General features: G+C 32.9%; 3 protein-coding genes across 4 annotated transcripts; 2 read left to right on the plus strand and 1 right to left on the minus strand.

Annotated features, from left to right (window-relative positions):
* Positions 1-1,541: 1,541 nt before the first annotated feature.
* LOC124828804 (uncharacterized) lies at positions 1,542-6,791 on the minus strand. Of its 2 annotated transcripts, none has more exons than XM_088116660.1 (3): positions 6,651-6,791; positions 6,114-6,221; positions 1,542-4,867 (listed from the first exon to the last, which is right to left on the minus strand). In XM_088116660.1, exon 3 carries the CDS (start codon positions 4,816-4,818, stop codon positions 1,927-1,929), a length of 2,892 nt encoding a protein of 963 aa, XP_087972786.1. In that variant the 5' UTR covers positions 4,819-4,867; positions 6,114-6,221; positions 6,651-6,791; the 3' UTR covers positions 1,542-1,926. The 2 variants fall into 2 exon arrangements, with proteins under 2 accessions (XP_087972786.1, XP_047158141.1); XM_047302185.2 differs by having other exon boundaries at positions 1,542-5,000.
* Positions 6,792-11,800: 5,009 nt separating this feature from the next.
* Positions 11,801-18,551, plus strand: LOC124828778 (kinase family with ARM repeat domain-containing protein). The gene is made up of 10 exons (XM_047302158.2): positions 11,801-11,975; positions 12,082-12,171; positions 12,373-12,425; positions 12,633-12,708; positions 12,795-12,856; positions 12,944-13,022; positions 13,095-13,154; positions 13,245-14,861; positions 15,105-15,971; positions 17,219-18,551. The coding sequence occupies exons 1-10, from the start codon at positions 11,928-11,930 to the stop codon at positions 18,335-18,337; spliced, it is 4,071 nt and encodes a 1,356-aa protein (XP_047158114.1). The 5' UTR covers positions 11,801-11,927; the 3' UTR covers positions 18,338-18,551.
* Positions 18,552-19,268: 717 nt separating this feature from the next.
* AGP25 (arabinogalactan protein 25) lies at positions 19,269-20,014 on the plus strand. Its single transcript, XM_088091907.1, has one exon. The coding sequence runs from the start codon at positions 19,387-19,389 to the stop codon at positions 19,807-19,809; it is 423 nt and encodes a 140-aa protein (XP_087948033.1). The 5' UTR covers positions 19,269-19,386; the 3' UTR covers positions 19,810-20,014.
* Positions 20,015-20,210: the final 196 nt, after the last annotated feature.

Genomic DNA, 20,210 nt, shown 5'->3' on the forward strand with positions numbered 1-20,210 from the left:
ATTTTTAGATTTTTAAGTTAATATAATTATATACTATTGATCTCATTTAACATAATATCATTACAGGTGTTTTGTTTCCAGTGATTTGACAAAACAAAAATACCGAAAGTTTCAAAACTATTTATGCAACATTTTAATACAAATAATATTTTATTTTAAAAATTTTATTTCATGGAATAACCTGTTTTAATTTATAGTTTGAAAACATCATATAATATTTTATAAAATTCTATTATGACTTTTTATTTTAATTCAAAACTTATCTTCTAACTTTAATTTATATTTTAAAATTACTTTTTAGATCAATTTATTTTATAAAGTTATAAACACTTAAATGGATTTGGGGAGAGTGATGGAGGAGATTTGAGAGAATTTGGAAGTAAATTTTTTTATTGTTTATTTGAGTAGATTTGGAGATAAGTGAGAGTAAATTTAGTCAGAGTAAATTTAGAAGTAAAATTTGTGAGAATTAGTGTAGGATTTGATTGACGTGATAGATTAAAAAAATTACCTCCAAATCCACTCTCATCTTCAAATTCACTTAAATAAATAACAAAAAAATTTACCTTCAAATCCTCTCAAATCTCGTCAATCACTCTGCCCCAAATTCATTCAAGTGAAGAAAGTCTATATCAAATCATTTAAATTACTATTATCATAAAATCTATTATTATTTTCTAAACAGATAAACGAACAATTGAAATATATTTAAACTTTTTTATAATTCAAATATAAAATTTTATGTTTTATGTAATAATATTTTTAAAATTTATTACTTTCTAACTTTTTTATTATATTAAATCCATCAAAATATAAATATATATATATATATATATATATATATATATATATATATATATATATATAATTGCTTATATCCATATAATTTTTTGGATTTGAAAATCGTAGCTTGTATCTTTGCAAGGGTAAGAAGTCTGAATTTTAAGACGTCATAGAGTTAGGAACAATGTCAAAAATATAATTTATATGTTAATAATTTTGATAAACTAAATTATATCGAAGATATATAGTTTTTATGTAAAAGTGTAGTGGGAGAAATTGCGTAAAAGAAATGATAATATTGGATTATAATTGTCATCGTTATTATGCTATTATAAATATTCATTATTTGGAATCAAAATCAAATTTGATATTACATTTAACCCTTATGAACATGAAAAAAACAAACTTGAAATTATTACAAAAATTGATAATTTTTAATATAAAGGATCGTAATCAAACTTGATCTCTACTTAAACCCTCATGTTATAGTTAGAAATATACTACTGTGCCCACAATACATATGTGCGAGACAGATAACCAGTAGTTTTATTCCTCCTATGGGCTTGGAAAGCCAGAATAATCTATTGCACTTTATTACTTTTATAACAAAACCCATTACCGCAAAATATATTACATACTTCTGAAGTCATTGCATGTTAAAGCCAATGCACTCACATGGGATTGTGTTATGTTCAGTTTCTTTAGTAAATACTAATTTCAAAGCACAACTTATGTTCAGTTCCTTTAATAAATACTAATTTCAAAGCACAACAATGTTATGTTCAGTTTCTTTAGTAAATACTGATTTCAAAGCACAACAATGCCAATTACAACTCAAATTCCAACTGATGATAAACAAAGCAAAGAATGCAAATGAAAAACCAGTAATACCTCCTTACCTCTAGACAGCTGGAACGATATCTAAGGACTTGTCATATCAAGTGTGATCATGCAGCAGCTACTGCTGCATATACACAAAAAGGTATATTGTTCTTATCTAATTTAAATTTGAAGAACTATTAAAAGAACCGAGTCCAAAATTGTCATTAGGACATCAAACTTTGCTTCCCGGCAAAAGGCAATAGGGTTATAAGTAAACACATTAAGCCCATTCATTTTCAGTTCAGGAGCCCTAGGTTTGTATTATTCGCTGCTAAAATAATAAGGGGGTAATGCTCCAGGATCAAGCTCCCAGAAGCCTCTCAGATTGCCCCCACGTTCTTCAGTTAATTTAAAGGCAGGGATTTGGTGGGAGAACCTGAGCAACTCTTTCCAAAGTATTTTCATGGTCCTAGCTGATCGTGCATTTAAGTTGCACTTAAAAACTGACTTATAACCACTTACCAACTCCAAAGGTACAACATCCATCCACAAATCATTTTCTCCAACAACTTCCACTATGTCATACTTCAAATTTGCCAGATCAGAACGTTTTATTTTAGTCGTCCAATTCTTGTACAATGCCCAAATTTCGCCTTTCCTTGGAAAAATTTCATATTCCTTCTTACCGTCAGTAATAGTCTGCACCTGATGTGAAATAGAACGGGTGTCAGTATAAGTGTAGGGACTGGCGCTCGTTTTGATTTTAAATCTGCCAATGGAAATAAGCATGTCTTTATCTTCCCATCTGACACAGTTCTCTGGTATCCAACAGTTAGTAAGATAAGTAACTTGCAACTCAGGTTCTGGTCTGATCCTAATCTTCTTAATCTGACCATAGTATTTTGGTAGTCCATCCTCATCCCCGTAAAATGCCCAAATCTGACCAACCTGAAACTTTTCTATGGACCTCCCACCGTCAAAATTATAGAACTCGGGATCTGGAATTTCAAAAGCTTCTGCGGCTGAGGATGAAAGATCACTACCAGTATGTTCAACGGGATCCTTGTTCTCCTTTGAAGAATTGTTTCTTTCCAAATTAAGCTTTGCAGTAGATGCATCTACCTCCCTGGCAAATTTCGACATATCTGAAGACCTTGAGCCATTCCCACTAGATGGACAATGTCCGACATTTAAATTCAAATCTCCAGGAACATCAATTTCCTCAATATTCCTTGGCAGGGATACAGGATCAAGTTCCCAAGACCCTACAGGAACACCAACTTTTTCCCGACCAGTCATTTTAAAAGATGGAACCCTGTGAGAAAATCTGAATAACTCGGCCGATGGAATTTGAATGGTACGCTTGCCTCCATCCAATTGAGAGAAGAGAGATGTAAAACCTTTCAATTTACCCAGGTATGCAACAACTACTCCCATACCTTCAATGTAATCTGATAAGATTTCGACAAATTCAAAATCATACTGCCTATGAGACTCCGCATCCATATGCCATTTGATATTCCAATTTTTAAAAAGAGCCCAAGTTTCTCCCTTTCTAGGATATACTTCATACCTACTGCGGCCAATCTTTTCACAAACAATAAGATGGGAGAACATCAGTGGATCTTCAGTACTTTCTGTATTACCAAGTCTATGTTTCCCACAAGCAACTGGCAATTGCTCATTTATCCAGTGGATTTCATCTTTCTCTTCTGCATCTGGTTCAAACCATGTTATTCGCAACTTGAATCCAGGAGAGAGAACTTTTCTGATTAAAGCATAGAATCGAGGCATACCATCAACAGTATCATAAATAGCCCAAATCTGCCCAGCAGAAAAAGACCCCTCTTTCTTGTCTTTGTCAAAGTCACTGAATTCTGCATCTGGATAAATAAACTGAGCTGGTTGATCTGCTGATTTCAAGGGTGAATGCTCTGAAGTTTTGTCTGTGTTTGAGCTACCCACTGCCTCTTTTTCCCTCACCTCCTTAAGCTCCTCTTTTATATTTTGAACGCTCTCTTCAGAATAAAAGTTCTGCTTCCCCTTTTCCTGTCCCTGATCTTTCTTATCAGCAGCCAAACCATTTTGTTCATTAATTTTAGCTGCCTCCTCATGCTCCTCTTCTCCAGCACCAGATGGAGATCCACTCCCTTCATCATCACTCACATTTTCCTTGTAGGAAACCTGATGCTTTTGTCGCGTAGATCTCCGTGGATTCTCTTCTATGTGGGTAGAAAAACCAGGAACAGCATCATTGTCAAAACGAATCTCCTCTTCAGATTCCGAATCAGTACTGCCCACAGATTCAGAACTTTCACTGAATTCAGCTGCCCGCTTTCTCCTTCTCTTTCCATTTGGCTTTACAGGGTCATCCACAGGATGGCGTTTTTTTTTGTGTGATTCAGTGTGTGATCTGTGAGTATGCACATTACCTTGAGATCCAACACCAACATTGAAAGCGCTATGATTCTGGCTATGGTTCTGTGCACCAAAAGCTTGCTGAGTTGAATTAGTTGATGGTGCTGTACTTTGTATATCCAATGCAACGAAGGGCCTATTGCAATGTTGACAGCGAAGAGATCTGTGTAAAACTTCCAGAAAATACTCATATCTAACAGAACAATGTGAGCACATGGTCCAAAAAGTAGGGCGGCCACGATTAGGCCCCTGATGAGATGTCTGTCCAGACTGTCGTTGCTGATGAGGATTTAAGTTTGTAAAACTGGGTCTGACAGTGTTTTGCATCACATGATTAAAATTCATCTGAACATTCTGATGATGATGAGATGGCATGGTAGCTCTGTTCATTGGAGCCCTGCCCAGATTCATATCAAGCCTAGTTCGTTTTTCTCTATCTAAAAGAACTCTTTGAGCTTCCCCAATCAGCTTAAATGCCGCTTCTGCACCAGAAAACTTGTTTTTGTCAGGATGAAGTTGGAGAGCAAACTTCCTGTATTGCTTCTTAATTGTTGCATCATCAGCCGTCAGCTCAATTTGAAGAATTTTATACCAGTTCGTCTCATTGCCAAACAATTTCTGATCAGCAAAGCAATGCACATCACAAACAATAAGCATTTGATTAATATTCTCCAAATCAGGATAAAGCTGCTGAGCCTTAAGAGCAAATTTTTGAGCCCCACTGAAATCTTTGTTTTGCATTTTCTTTTCAGCAATTTCCTTGGCCCTCACGGCCTCTTCTTTATTGCACTCCATCAAAAATTCAGATTTCAAAACCTGAAAGTGAGTGCTATGACCAAGCACACTGACAACCAAGCTACATTTAATTTGTAACTCTTACGAGAACAGGCTAGCAGAATGCAAGTGTAAATTGTGAACAAATCCTCCAAGACCCCACCAGCCAAAAAAAATTTGCAGTCTACACATTCAAATGGACTCTGCAAATATTGTATAACATGCAATTATAAGATCCCATGTAAAAAATCTTAAAATGAAGTTGATGATATCACAAACAACTTTCTAAACATAAAATTAATGCATCAGTAGATGGACATCCAGATCTTTCAATTTGCTAGGAAAATAGTAGCGGAAACACTATAGGCATCCAAAACACAGTTTTCAGATCACCATAGTTTAACTTGTGTGAACTTGTCACACAAAACAAACAGAATAAGTAAGGAAAAAAGAATCACCACAGCTTTCCTTTTCATTATTTTTAGAGACGTCAGCATAGGCATAAATAACAGAGAACCAAATGAAATGTAAAGACAGATGTAAAAATGCTTCCATGCACCCAGGGCAGGTTCTGCTAATCAAAATACTTAGCTTGAAGTCTGATTTTCAATTCTTCACAGCCAACAAATATAGTTTTTTAAAACAATTCACACTAATCAACACTAGTTCTGAAAATTCCCACCAATCAACAATCAATTTATCATCTAAAATCTACTTTTGAAAATTCTTTCCAATACAAGTGGTTTAGAAACCATACAACAGAAACAACCATTATTTTCAGTTTCTATTCAAGGGACAAACTTTTGGCAAATAGAAATGCATTCAAGGGTAAAATAAATTTAAGAAAACAGTAAGTAAACAACACCCAAACCTTCACTAAGGTTCTAGAAAACACAAAATCAGCATAGGAACTGATATGTCAGATACAGGCATGAAGATACAACAAGTTTACAAAGAGTAGACAAATGTACCATGATCTGAAAACATTTTGAAGAAATGACAAATTTTAATAAATACGGAATATAAACAATAAAATTAGCATGCACTATAAAATTAACTTTAAAACAATATAAATCTAAAGAGAGAATAAATATTTTAAAAGTTATCTTATATTATACATAATATATATATATATATATATATATATATATAAATGTTCTCATTTTGTAAATTATTGTGATATTTGCATTTATTTTGACCAGATATTTTTTTTAATGTAAAATGCAATTAGGAGTATTTGAAGCACCAGGCAACAAATATGCATCACACTACAAGCTTGAAATAACTGTACTTTGTTGCGTATGGTTGAAGCATACCTGCTCCAAATGAGTTTGGTGTAGCACTCCGCCGCGTTAAACTTCCACGAAGGAACCAAAATTCAAATACAACATAAAAAACCCTACAAAAGCTAATCATCTGTACACCTGCACCATAAAAAAATCAGAACATAATTAAAACCCTGATCTTAGAACAAGATTACTGTGCCATAGGCACTTCTTTATTTTGCAAACCTGTCACGGCACCAAACAGAAGCAACATTCAAACAACAAAGGAGAGTAACAGCAAAAACCCTAATTTATTCCAAAGTTAACCAAAAACACGGAATTAAGGAACAATCCTTATCAAACAAAACATCAGGGAAGCTTGAACAAACCCTTCCCCAGAAAACAAAAAACAAAAAACCTTTACAGTAGGGCACTCGTTGTTTTTTAAGTCAAAGGGAATAAGTTAATGCACTCAACGAATTTGAATATGCATATGGGGAAAAAATTCTTAAAACCCTATATTTAAAAAAACATGAAATTAAAAAAAAAAAAAAAACAATGGTTTTAGAGATGAAGCCGTGCACAGACCTGGTAATGTAATTGAGAGTTGAGAGAAGAGAGCATAGATGCCACACCAAAATAAAGAAGCAAACTTCGAACCTGCTCTTAGTGGAACCCCAGACTACTAATAGTATTATTGTTTATTGTTAGGATTGCATTGTTCTCCTACTGTCCCTTCAATTGTTAGTTTCCAGTGTTGTTTCCTCTGTAATTTACTTAATGTGCAAGGGTTCTCTCCTTTGTTCTTTGACCCTGGAGATTGTTGATCCAACGGACCACGTCTTTTTGCTTAGGGACAATTTGGTACATTCATATTGATAGATTTTTTCACTTCACAAATTTTGAATGAATTACCGTGGTTGAAAATTACTATAAAAAATAAATGCAAGTATTTAAATAACATAATTTTAAAAATTATAAATATATAAATTTATCATCTATACTTACTGTTTAAGGATATTCTATTTTTATTGTGTACACATTGTTTTTACTTTTACCTTTTAATAACTGTTTTTTAAAAATAAAACAACTATTTTATCAAATGACTGTTTTTAAATTTTTATTTATTTTTTATTTGAATATTTTTAAATTAAAAAATTATTTAAAATAAAATAATGAAATTATTTTATTTTTATTTTTATAATTATAATAATAATATGTTTATTGACACTCATTTGTACTTGGTTTTCAATATATTTAAATGAAAATAAAAGTTATATAATTATATTTAAAGATAAATTTGTTCAATTAAAAATATATAGCATTATATAAAAGGATTTGTTTTCATTTTAGGTACACATTTTTTCTATCACTTTTATCTTTTAAATAATAATTTTAAATTAAAATAATTATTTTGCTAATTTTACTTTTAAAGTGATATTTTTTTTAAGTTTAACATTTAAAAAAATTGTATTGTTTTTTTAACTAAAATAACTATTTATAATAAAAAAATTATATGAAAAATAAATAAAACTTTATAAAATAAATTTGTGAAATTCATTTACAGTTACTTTTATAATTATAGTAATGATACTCATTATTTTTTGTCAAAGAAATTGATTATAAAAAAATATTAAATCATATTATTTAATAAAATATAAGATTAAAAGTTATTATAAAAAATATATATCTCTTTTATATAATAATTACCAGTGATGTATTTTAAAATTAACTTTTTTAGTTTGTTTTTTTGTAATTAAAAGTAGTCTAATGATTTGGGATTGTTTTTTTTCTTTAATATTTTTTAATTTTATATATAAAAATAATAAAGTAGTGAAATTATTATGTAATGAGATATGATAAAAACTAGGTTGTATGTAGGGATGACAAAAAATCTGTGTCCGCGGATATCCGCGGATAAAATTCGCGACGGATAGTTGATACTCGCGAATATTTACTACCCGCAACCCTTGGGTAGCGGATATTTTAATACCCGCTTATAAACGGGTCGGGTGCGGGTATTATACTATTCGTACCCGCTGATACCCGCTACCCGCAAAAAATAAAAATAAAAATTTAATTTATATTTTATTAAGTTAAATTTAATTAAAATTAAATTAATTTATATTTTACAAGATTAAATTTAATTAAATTTATATTATATTTTATATATTTTTTGTAATTCTATTTAAATTTTATTTTAATAATTTTTTAAAATAGATTTTTTTTAAATATTTGCGGGTATCCGCGGATATCCACGGGTATCCGTGGATTTTAAAATAACTGCGGATATTTTTTAAGCGGGTATCAGTGCAGGTAGCGGGTCAGGTAGCGGGTGAATTTTTTTTTTGTCGGGTCGAGTTGCGGGTAGGCACTATTCGTGCCCGACCCAACCCGTTGTCATCCCTAGTTGTATAGTTGTAATTGTTAATTATACCTATGTTGTTTCGATTGAGTTATCTTAATTGAGCTTATTTAGGTTGAGCTTTTCCAAGCCAAGCTGAATTCATTCAGGACGAGTTTATCCAAGGTGAGTTCTTTTAAGTCGAACTTTTACATATAGAGTTCTTCCGGTCCAACTTCCTCTAGATCGACCTTCTTAAGTTTTTTCCTTTTCAATATGTTTGATTGACTCTTTTAGACTCGTTTAAACAAATATTATTTTAATGTAATGAATTTGGATAAACATTTTTCTTAGTTTGAACTTTGGATAATAAAGTTTTATGTTTGGTCTACGTACTTTTGTAATCATTAATTAAAGTTTTTATCCATTTATTTTTCTGCAATGGTTTTACAGTTAAAATTTTGGTAAATAATGAAAGATTTATAAATTAAACGTGACATCACGAAGAGAGTGTTACACTCTCCATATTGTTATAGCTACATTGTGTTTTGTTGTGTGTTGTTTTAGAGCCTATGTAGTGTATTTTCATTCATTCGTTTGAAGCTAAAAATCATATATATTTTATGCATAACTTTAATAAAATAGTCATTAACTCTTTGTTGTTTGCTTGCTTTTGATTCCCTCTCCACCTCCATTACACTCTTAAATATTCATATTTGATCCAAATATACCTTTATGAATTTTAATATGTAGATCCTAGGAATTTTTGGGATATGTTCTGCATTGCTAATTTTGTATTGGTGATGTGGATGAATTAAAGGATGGTAAACTTCTATAAAGACTTTGTTCATGACCTTGCATATGATCTAGTGAAAGTTTTACAATAAGTTCAACAATTGTTTAATCTGTTTTTCTATTTTTAGGATGTATTGTTCTTATTTCTTATCATATGCACGATATGATATATAAGCTTTTACATTCAAATGAAATAATTTAGTGTGACCTGAAACCATTAAGTATTATAGGGGATGAAAATAGATGCGCAAATGTACTTGATTAATTTTGTTACTTTTTTTAAATTAATATGATATAATTTTAAATGAATTATGCATATATCAAAAGTTCATTCTTTCTCGGTGTGTTTGCCTAACTCTTTAGTTTTGCATCGTCTTTACTCTAAATAGTTCAATAAATATGTAAATATATTTGACAATTTTCTTCACGAATTTAATTATTTTTGTTAATATATTCTAAGTTTGTATACTTTTAAACGCTAAAACCTCTTACATGACTTTCTATCTTTTCGAGGATGTTGAAGTTTTTTCTTATACTCTTGACTTTTGGACACATGGTTTTTTTCATATTGATATACTTTCTCCCTTGTGAAAGTATTGCTAAATATGAATACTCTCGTACATCTTAATGAGATATGCTTACTTAAGTTTTTTATCAAACAAACTTTCAATACAATAATCATTTTGTAATTGTATTAGTTGATTACCAAAACTAATTATCAATTATGATATTATTCATAAATCTATTAAGAGACTATTTTATTATGAAGATATAACACTAATGAGACACATGTCAAATTTATATAAAGAATTAACATTATTTAAATTGAAAACCTTAAAGTAATAAGTTTATAGTTATAATTTTTTTTCTTATATATGATTTCATTTTCTTATTTTTACTCCATATAAAATCTTTAACTTATGCAAGAGATAGATGATTATTTTAAAAACTTTGATGAAATATGTATGATTCTCGCATTGATCTTAGTTATTAGTGTGCATTTTAATATATAAGAACATATGAATGTGATAATGTAAAGTGTTTCCACAATCATGGTCATAACAACAAAATGCAAGAAGAAGAAAAATGAATGTTGGCAAAAGAAACATTTGGTAGCATTAACAACTAGACGGACACAAATATATCACGATAACAAAATAGATGTTATAATGATTAGTCACAAGTTCAAAAAATATCAAATATTTTCCACAAAACAAGAAACAATAAAAATAGATCTAAATAAAAGAAAAAAAAATGCAGACAAAAATAGTAACAAACACAGTATGTAAAACAAAAAATGGCAACATTATAACATTTTCATCCTTTCAACTAAAAACCTTTTAATGCTACTAAAATAAAAAAGTAGTAGGCAACGACAAAAGAAATAAATATGAGAAAGAGAAATATAATAACACCGAATTGAGAACTTCAATATCATTCCACTTTTGATGATAAAAAATGGAAGGTAGATTGTTCAACACAAACTCGTGCAAAAAAGAATAACTGTATATTTTTTTGTTTTTACCATTATGAAATTTAAGTGAATATTTAAATTGTGTCATTAAAGTTCATAATTTTTATTAAACTCAAACATTTCCTGACTTTACACATCCTCTCTTTTTAAACAGATATGTGTGAGCACACGCGATAATGCATGAGGTGTGATAATAAACCATTTCAATATTATTGAATAAAAAACATTAATAGTTGCAAATCTTTTGTGAAAAAATACACGCTTTTAGAATTACAACTATTTTAAAGTTATAGTTTATTTTTATTTCTAATGTAATAATTTTGATATTGGAATAATTCTTTTTATATATTTTTTTTTATTGAAGTGCTTATGTATTTATATAACATTGTTTTTTTCCCATAAAATAACAACACATATTTAAAATTGTGGGCCCTTAATTAACACACAAAAGTCACTATTATTTATGTCAACTAATTCGGTCAACATCGCAATAGTACAAATATTTTTGGGAGACCAGTAAAATTTATATAAATATATTTTTTATTTTATTTTCTTTTTTCACTTTTAGAAGGAAAGATTTTTCATCGCATCATTTGCATACATATTTTGTATTTTTTTAAAGCTGTATTTCATTAAGAAAAGCACAAATAAAAACATATAATACAATATTTTTATATTAATCATACGTTATTTTTTATTCTCATATTTTTTGGTTACATAATTTTTTATCCTTTGAATACTAAATTTATAAGGTATCGAAATAAAACAAATTTCCAGTGTCATTATTTCTCCTTCGTCATGCCATTATGAGGAGAAAATATATTGTAATAAATAAAAGTGTGTATTTTTCTAATATTCCTCTCATTAACAAATAGGAAAGCTCCAATATATTTATTTTCTTTCTATTCCCAGTAAACTAGGAGTAAAAATTTGGATCAACTAATTTATTTTATAATATCTAATATATTATAATATTATTATACAAAATATATAAATTTTAATCGAATATGAAACTAAAATTAATTTTACTCTGTTGGCGAGTATGTGAAAAGTATATTCCATCAAATTTGCATTTTAAAAAATGCGCTAGTTGTATCCTTAGGCATAGTCCCTTTGATAGCATAATCTCCTAATTTTGATTTTTGAAATACCCCGCCCGTTGGCACAACGTTTCTTTCTCTCTCTTTTTCTGTTTCTCTTTCATGTTCCTCCTCCGCAACGACTGAAATCTGCGACGAAAAACCCTAGAAAGATGAACCAGTACCACATTTACGAAGCCATCGGTCGCGGCAGATACTCCGTAACGCAACCTCTTTCTTCTTTATTCCATTTCCCGCTTTCTTTCTAAAGCTCTGTTCGGTATTGTAACTCACGATCACTCTTTCTCTTTTTTTTAATACTCGTAGACCGTTTACAAAGGCAGGAAGAAGAAGACTATCGAATATTTCGCCATCAAGAGTGTTGATAAATCGCAAAAAACTAAGGTTCTTGAAGAGGTAAGTCATTCGATTTTGAAAAACTTAAAACTTATCCAGGCTTCTGGTGCTGTAGTTCATTTAATATGATTTCATTTTGTTTTCTCTTTAATCAATTGTTAATTATTGTTAGTTGCATCTGTGATGTGTTTTCTCGCACTTTTTCTAGCAGATCCTGAGCTGTATCGTGTTTGTTGAATTAACCACTTTCTCCTTTTGCAGGTCAGGATTCTTCACACGTTGGATCATATAAATGTGCTGAAGTTTTATGATTGGTAATGCTATTGTTTCATAGAAGAATTCAAGAATTAGGAAATCCTATTAAGAAACTTCGCTCTAAAAAAAAAGTTTCCCTTGAAATTTTAGAAATCTTGTGGTATGAATTTTGAATACTGAAGTGATTATTAATATGTAAAACATATATAATTATTAGGAGGGACTCTCTTGAGAGTTTCAATCATTTATTCTTTCTTTCTTTTTAGGTATGAAACTTCTGCTCATTTATGGTTGGTTTTAGAGTATTGCGTAGGAGGGGATTTGCTCTCCATATTGCGACAGGTACACAGTGTGTTTTTGAGTCTGTAGTACATTCATCATATTCGTTGTTTGCAATACTAAATTAGTATTGACTATATGAATTGCAGGATAGTAAATTTCCAGAAGAGTCTGTTCACGATCTTGCTCTTGATTTACTGAAAGCTTTACAGTAAGTTAAACTGTCTTAGTTTTGTTTTTCTATTTTTAAGATTTATTTTTATTCTTATCTTGTGCACTTATGACATGATCTATATAGGTTTTTACACTCAAATGGAATAATTTATTCCGACTTGAAACCATCCAATATTCTACTGGATGAAAATGGATGCGCAAAGGTATGTAGTTGGTTTAATTCACTTTGATCTAATTTGAAAATTTGAAATGAAATGTGTACTTTTGTCTTGCAGCTATGTGATTTTGGATTAGCGAAGAAATTGAGAGATATAACAAAAGGTTTTTCTTCTTCGGTAGGTTGCTTAAGTATGATAATTTGGCATTTTTATGCATAAATAGGAATAAATAATAAAAATATATTTGTCGTTGGTATACCTTTTTAGTTACCACGAGCAAAACGCGGAACACCTTCCTACATGGCTCCGGAGCTTTTTGAAGATGGTGGAGTGCATTCTTACGCTTCTGACCTCTGGGCATTAGGATGTGTCTTATATGAATGTTATGCTGGGAGACCACCCTTTGTAGGAAGGGAATTTACTCAGCTTGTAAAATCTATCATTTCAGATCCTACTCCACCACTTCCGGGTAATCCCAGCAGACCTTTTGTTAATTTAATTAATTCCCTTTTGGTAAAGGATCCAGCTGAAAGAATACAATGGTCTGAGCTTTGTGGACATGCCGTTTGGAGAACAAAAGTTCCTCCGGTGCCTCTTCCTGCTCAACCTGCATTTGATGATATGGTAGAGCTACACACTAGATCTGTCTTATCAGAAAATAAATCTTCGCATAACAGGACACCTCCCAAATATCGTGAAAAGGATGTCAAAGGGGTCTTGAAGAAAGATGAAAACTCTATTTTAGGATCTAGAGGCCTTGAGACACCAACAAGGGCAACACCAAATGGCCCCAGAACTCAGATAAAAGGGTCTGGTAGAACAAATGACGTAAAGCAGAAAGATCATTCTAATATTAGCAAGGGTGTGAATCTATTAAGATTGTCAAGAATAGCAAAAACAAATTTACAGAGGGAAAATGAGAAAGAAAACTATCGACGCCCCTTGCCTAATAACTCTGAGAATGATTCTGAAGTTAAAATTGAGAACACTGACATGGAACTTGATTTTAATGAGAATACCGAAGATGATACACATGAAGAAGCTGATGGCAACGAACCTGGTGAAAAAATAGACCATCATTTTCTGAATCAGGGAAAAACAGAGGAGATTGAAAATAGTGCACACCAGTTCGATACCCCATCTGCTGTTAACCCTGCCGTCTCAGATGATCTTCATGAATTAACTCCTGACATGTCTGGTATTTCTCCCAGTGTGAGCCCTCAGGTGAAGAAGCATAGAGCTAAAGAAGACTCAGGATCTGGCCTTGACTCTGATTCTTCAAGGTTGTCTAGCAACCTTTCCCAGGTTCTTTGGCATCCATCTGATCTCTCAGTCAGACCTGTAATGCCTAGCAGAAAAGTTGATAAAGTCTTAGAAGTCATTCCTTCACTCCCTTTTGAGGCATTGCAAGCGTCTGATTTTGTTAAGATGCCTAAAGAGAAATTGGAGGCAGTCCACAACCGGATATTAGCCATTTTGAACGGAAATACCAGCATTGGAGAGAAACAAAATGTGATTAGGTACCTCGAGATGTTGAGCATTAACGCTGATGCAGCTAATGTCTTGACCAATGGGCCAATTATGCTTACGCTTGTAAAATTGCTTCGTCAATCCAAGGCATCAGCTTTGCGTGTTCAACTTGCTTCATTGATTGGTCTGTTGATTAGGCACTCCACTTTTGTTGATGACAGTTTGTCTAATTCTGGAATTTTAGGTGCACTGACTGATGGCCTTAGAGACAGGCAGGAAAAAGTAAGGAGGTTTTCAATGGCTGCTTTGGGTGAGTTGCTATTTTATATATCCACTCAAAATGCAGACTGCAAGGATAACAATCAACTTGAATCTCCATCAAAGGACAATAGGACAACAACATATGGCTGGCAGGTTAGCTTCCAAGCTTGTTGCTTACTATGTTTGTTGTTCATCTGTGTAGGCCATTTAAAGCTTGGCTTATCTATTACTGGTATACAAAGTCTTACAATTTCCTAATAAAGTTTGCTTGCAACATGGTATGGTAAAAATACATTTTTCATCAATTTCGTGTCCTCCTGTCAGCTGTTTTAAGTTTGTTAGCCTGGTTTCTAAGTTCACATTTTTCATGCTTAAATAATTTCCACCTTGCTGCAGGTTCCAAATTCGTTAATTTCGCTTGTGTCATCAATGTTGAGGAAGGGCGAGGATGATATAACTCAATTGTATGCATTGAGAACAATTGAGAATATTTGCAGTCAAGGAGGGTTCTGGGTGGGGCGATTGGCCAGTCAAGATGTTTTTAGTAATCTCTGTTATATCTATAGGGCGGCAGGGAAACAAGAGAGTATGAGGCTCACTGCAGGATCATGCTTGGTGCGCCTTGTTCGTTTTAATCCACCTAGCATTCAGTCTGTTATTGAGAAACTCTCATTCAAGGACCTAGCTTCTACTCTTGTAAAGGGAAGTCCACGAGAGCAGCAAATCAGCTTAAATCTTCTTAACATAGCAATGCTTGGGAGTCACTTGTTCACAAATATTGGAAGATACCTTGTACAACTTGCTGAGGATAAAAATCTGATCCCAAGTCTTTTGGCTCTTGTTGAGCAAGGTAGTGAAGTTTTAAGAGGAAAGGCATTAGTACTTGTGGCTCTCCTCTGTAAGCATGGCAGGAGGTGGCTTCCACACTTCTTCTGTAGTCAAAAGTTGCTTTCTGTTGTGGACAGGCTGGGAAAAGAGAAAGATGCCTATGTGAGACAGTGTTTGGATGCATTTGTGCATATTGTGGCATCTAGTATTCCTGGTTTATTGGATATAATAACAGGGGATGTCCAGCAAATGATGGGAGGAAGGCGCCATGGACACATCTCTGCCCTTACCAGCAGATCTCCAAAAGCCAACATTCATTTGTTTCCTGTTGTCCTTCATCTTCTTGGAACTTCAACTTTTAAGCACAAAGTCGTGACACCACAAGTCGTACTTCAGTTGGCGAATCTAATTAAACTTGTAGAGACACCATTTCAGGTACGTGACTCCGCCGTTGTACCGTCCTTTTCAGAGAAATGGTAAAACCATCTCTTTCTTAATTAAATGAATGGGTTTTACTTAATTAAATGAACGGGTTTTACTTAATTAAATGAGTCTTACGCCCTATTTATCGTGTCTTATCTTTTTTAGTAAATTACACCCAAGTTTCAGACAATAATTTAAAAGGTGTTAATGTAGCATTCTGCATTGGACTGTATGCTTTCATGGATTTTGAAATAGTGGAGCTGCTATATTTCTTTAAATATAAAAGTTGTGTGGTTTAAATATGTTGTTCTGAGATATAGCCGTTAGATACTTAAATTTTTAAGAACTCGAGTTTGCTTTTTGATTAAGATTTTGATCATAAGGGTTGTGAGGATGATGGCTAAGAATATAAAAAAGTTTAAGGCCAATTGTTCTATTTTTATATAGAGTATTTTTTTTAATTAAAATTGTTCTCAAAATTCCATAGAAATTATTTTAGCATGTTAATAGTTAGAAACGATATTTCATAATAAGTCTTAAAAGCAATCACGTGTTTCATTGAATAATTAACAGACGCATACTATATTTGATACATGAATGTGAGAACATTGCGAATAATCGTATTTTCTTAGTTGAACGATTATTTGTTTTCACTGAGAGGGGTAATCGTTAGTTAAAGATGTTTCATATCAGATTTATTAAGTTAAAGAAGAAATTTGCGAATAATTACGTATTATTAAATCTTAAGCATTCGCACTGGGTAATTAACAAAAACGTGTTTCTTTTTTACATGAAGTTAGGATGAAAGATGCCAATGAATATTTATTCTCATTAGTGGATATTGTTTCCACCAAAGTTAGTTTACTCCGGAATTTATCTTTAGAAAAACCGTATGGCTCTTATTATTATCAATTATATATCTCTTTTTCATTCCTTAAAGATTACATATTTCGTCATAACGGTCTAGTCTTGACATTAAGTTTTCCCTTGATGTAACGTGTATAAATTTGGGTATAAATTTTAAGATATTTTACTTTTTAATATTTTTTCCACTAAGTTTTAACTTAATTGAAATGAACGGCAGTGTTTGATTCATTGACTACGTAATTTTTCACACTGTCTGGCTACTTAATCTCACTTAAATAGATGATCATTATTTCACTGATTGCACAATTGAGTCATGATTTTATTAGTTGGATGTTATGTTGCATTTCAGTAGAACAGGGTAATAATTGATATTCGATTTTACTGTCTTTCAGGGAAGAGATGACTTCCAAATAACCCTTCTTCGAATTTTCGAGTCTCTCACAGAGGAATCTCCTATGATTCTTGTCAATGCTGACATTTTCATACGTGAAATCCTCCCTAGTTTGACTGTTCTCTACAAGGGTAACAAGGATGGTGATGCCAGGTTTTTGTGCCTTAAAATTCTTTTTGATGTGATGATCATTCTTTTGAGTGAACCAATTGAAGAAGAGCAACGATTAAAGGATCTTAAATTCATATCAAATACCCGTTTTCTTCCGCTCTATCCAACCTTGATTGAAGATGAAGACCCTATTCCTATTTATGCCCAGAAACTTCTTGTTATGCTACTGGAGTTCAGTTTTATTACAATTCCAGACATTCTACATATGAAGGCAATTTCACAATGCTTCGAGTTCTTGCTCGGTGATCTCTCAAATGCAAATGTGAATAATGTTAAACTGTGTCTTGCTCTAGCTTCTGCTCCCGAGATGGAGTCGAAATTACTCTCTCATTTAAAGGTGGTTAGGAGGATTGGCAACTTTCTTGAGTTTGTACATGCAAAGGGCATGGAAGATTTGCTGGAACCCACTCTTGGGCTGTGTAGAGCTTTTATAGCACGTTCAGTCGGCTGTGCAAAAGGCTTGAGCAGCTCAAGAGAACCAAATCTCTTAGGTGACTATCCTCCCGAGTTGAGTGGTGGTGCTGTTGATCCCCAGCAATGCATAAAAGATATCGCAGACTTTGGAAGCAATTTTGGTGTCTTGCTAGAGTTGAGTGCCTCTGCAGAAACCAGTATTGCCGATATAGCTTCTGAATGTGTTGTTTTACTGTTCAAGGCAGCTCCTAGAGAAGCCACCACTGGTATACTAACCAATCTTCCCAAGGTCACTGTGATCCTAGAGAGCTGGAATAGAGGCATTCCTCACTTGATGGTGCAGCGAATGCTTCATTCTTTAGGTTATGCTTGCAAGCAATACTTACTGCATGCAATGATATTGTCGATTTCTAAATCAGAGATTTCAAGAATTGAAGTTGTAGTTTCTGAAATCAAAAGTTCAGGTGTACCACTCTTAGCCAAAACTGCTGGGCTAGCAGCCTTGGAGTTGCAGCGGTTGCCTCGCTGCATTTGAATGATTTGTAGGTGTCATGTTATGCTCTGTTCTCATTAGAACCAGTAACTTTTCTAGTCCATCGTTTATCCTTTATATTTCAGGCGGGCCTTGCTAAATTCTAGATAAAGGTTGAGCAATTGGGTGAATTCTACAGCTCCACTGTATTTCGATGTAAAGTATGTGTACTCTGTATCTCCTGATCATTAAAATGTCAACGAAAATTTTCGTTGTATTTCTTTTTTCTATAAATTGATTTCATTAAGGCCAAACACTAACAGAAACAAGGTATTGGACACATGAAATGACCAAAAAAACAAGAATAAAAAACTGCATGAATATATTGAGATTCTTATTTGATAGGTACCATGGCACATACTTCCGAACACAGAAAAACTGTCAGATGTGTTAAAAGGCTTATTTAAATAATGCTCAAGCAACAAAAAGGTCCAGCCTAGCCCCCTTTATGCTTATAGGAATGTTCGTCACGAGACAACCTCAAGTTATAAAATTCACCTCTACCCTGAAACAGTCTCATGAAGACAGATGATCATACCGCAAGCAACAGATTTGGAATCATTATGGTTCTTTCTTTTGTTTGCCGATTATTTTTAAATCACCTTTGAAAGATGAAGCACTATGATTGTGAATTTTGTAAAGCAAGACTACAGCCGTTTTCCTGTTTGCTATAATTAACAAATTGGCTTTAAGGATCAACAGGAAATCAAGAGCTGTAGTGCACCAAAGATCACGGGCTTAAAAGGATTCTCTCTCACCAAACGCAGCACATGGAATCCTTTCTCAATCTTTGTCTCTTCCTCGAGGTAAAAAACCATATCCCTTATCATCATCCAATAGAATCTTTACACATGGTACCCCATTTGTCCCACCTAGTCTTAGGTAGGAGGTGAGTGAGAGATCTGAACCTGCAGACTTAGGAGACTGACGATTTAAAAGCCTTGCCATAATTATACCCACTAACTGCCCACATATCTCCCTCTCCCTCAAATATCCTTACACAATTATATCCATTTGCAGGTAGTGTAAGTTAGCTTTTCTTCACCTTCAGAATGGCATTACACAACGTTTATATAACACTCATGACCATCTTAACTTTCATGCCTTCACCTCTGCATTCATCATATTCACAGCCTATTCCAAAACTTCCCACACTCTCATCTTCACCAGCAGCACTATCAGATCCTCCTCCATCTTCACTGTCCCCTTTCAAAGAATTGTCCCCAGACATTGCTCCGCTGTTTCCTTCTCCTGGTGGTGTGTTGCCGACTCCAACTGGCTCTGACATTCCCACTATTCCTTCCAATCCAAGCCCTCCAAACCCAGACGACTTAATAGCTCCTGGACCTCTTTCTGCTTTTTCACCATTTGGATCAATGCATGCTTCCTCCAATGCCCCTAGAAGAATCCTAGTTAGTAGCCTAGCCACAACTATTTTTGCAGGTTTCGCAGTATATTGGTCTTTCACTGTGTGATAGTATGGGTGATTTTGACTTGGGAAGTGGCAGGTTCCAATTATTATAGGTTCCAATCATTCTTACCTTGTAGTATATGAAAGTGTAATAAACCCTGGTTCTTCTTGATTGGCTTGAGTGTAGTTTCCCCAATAGTATCAATTTTCTATTTCTTGATTCTACTGTTGATTTGGTGTAATTATTGAGGTTACCTTAGTTTTTGTTTCATTTGTTTGTTTTTCCATTATGTTAAATGATCCTTTACCTTTCCAATCAGAGGTCCATGATTGAACTTTTTAAGAGCCTTTTTTGCATTTCTGGCTTCACTAAATAACTGGAATTCTCGTTTAGATGGAAGATGTAATATTGATATACTTCCAGCTTAGTTATGTTTGCATGTAATAAATATATGGCGGCACATG

The sequence above is a fragment of the Vigna umbellata genome, chromosome 5 (assembly GCF_029865625.1).
Source record: "Vigna umbellata cultivar VRB3 chromosome 5, Vumbellata_1.0, whole genome shotgun sequence".
Classification (NCBI taxonomy): domain Eukaryota; kingdom Viridiplantae; phylum Streptophyta; class Magnoliopsida; order Fabales; family Fabaceae; genus Vigna; species Vigna umbellata.

Bases quoted from the DNA above. Each gene is read 5' to 3' on its own strand.
- LOC124828804 (XM_088116660.1), bottom strand. From the start codon at position 4,818: ATGGAGTGCAATAAAGAAGAGGCCGTGAGGGCCAAGGAAATTGCTGAA.
- LOC124828778 (XM_047302158.2), top strand. From the start codon at position 11,928: ATGAACCAGTACCACATTTACGAAGCCATCGGTCGCGGCAGATACTCC. The intron at 12,172-12,372 runs GTAAGTCATTCG...CTCCTTTTGCAG, and splicing joins AAACTAAGGTTCTTGAAGAG to GTCAGGATTCTTCACACGTT. The intron at 12,857-12,943 runs GTAAGTTAAACT...TGATCTATATAG, and splicing joins GATTTACTGAAAGCTTTACA to GTTTTTACACTCAAATGGAA.
- AGP25 (XM_088091907.1), top strand. From the start codon at position 19,387: ATGGCATTACACAACGTTTATATAACACTCATGACCATCTTAACTTTC.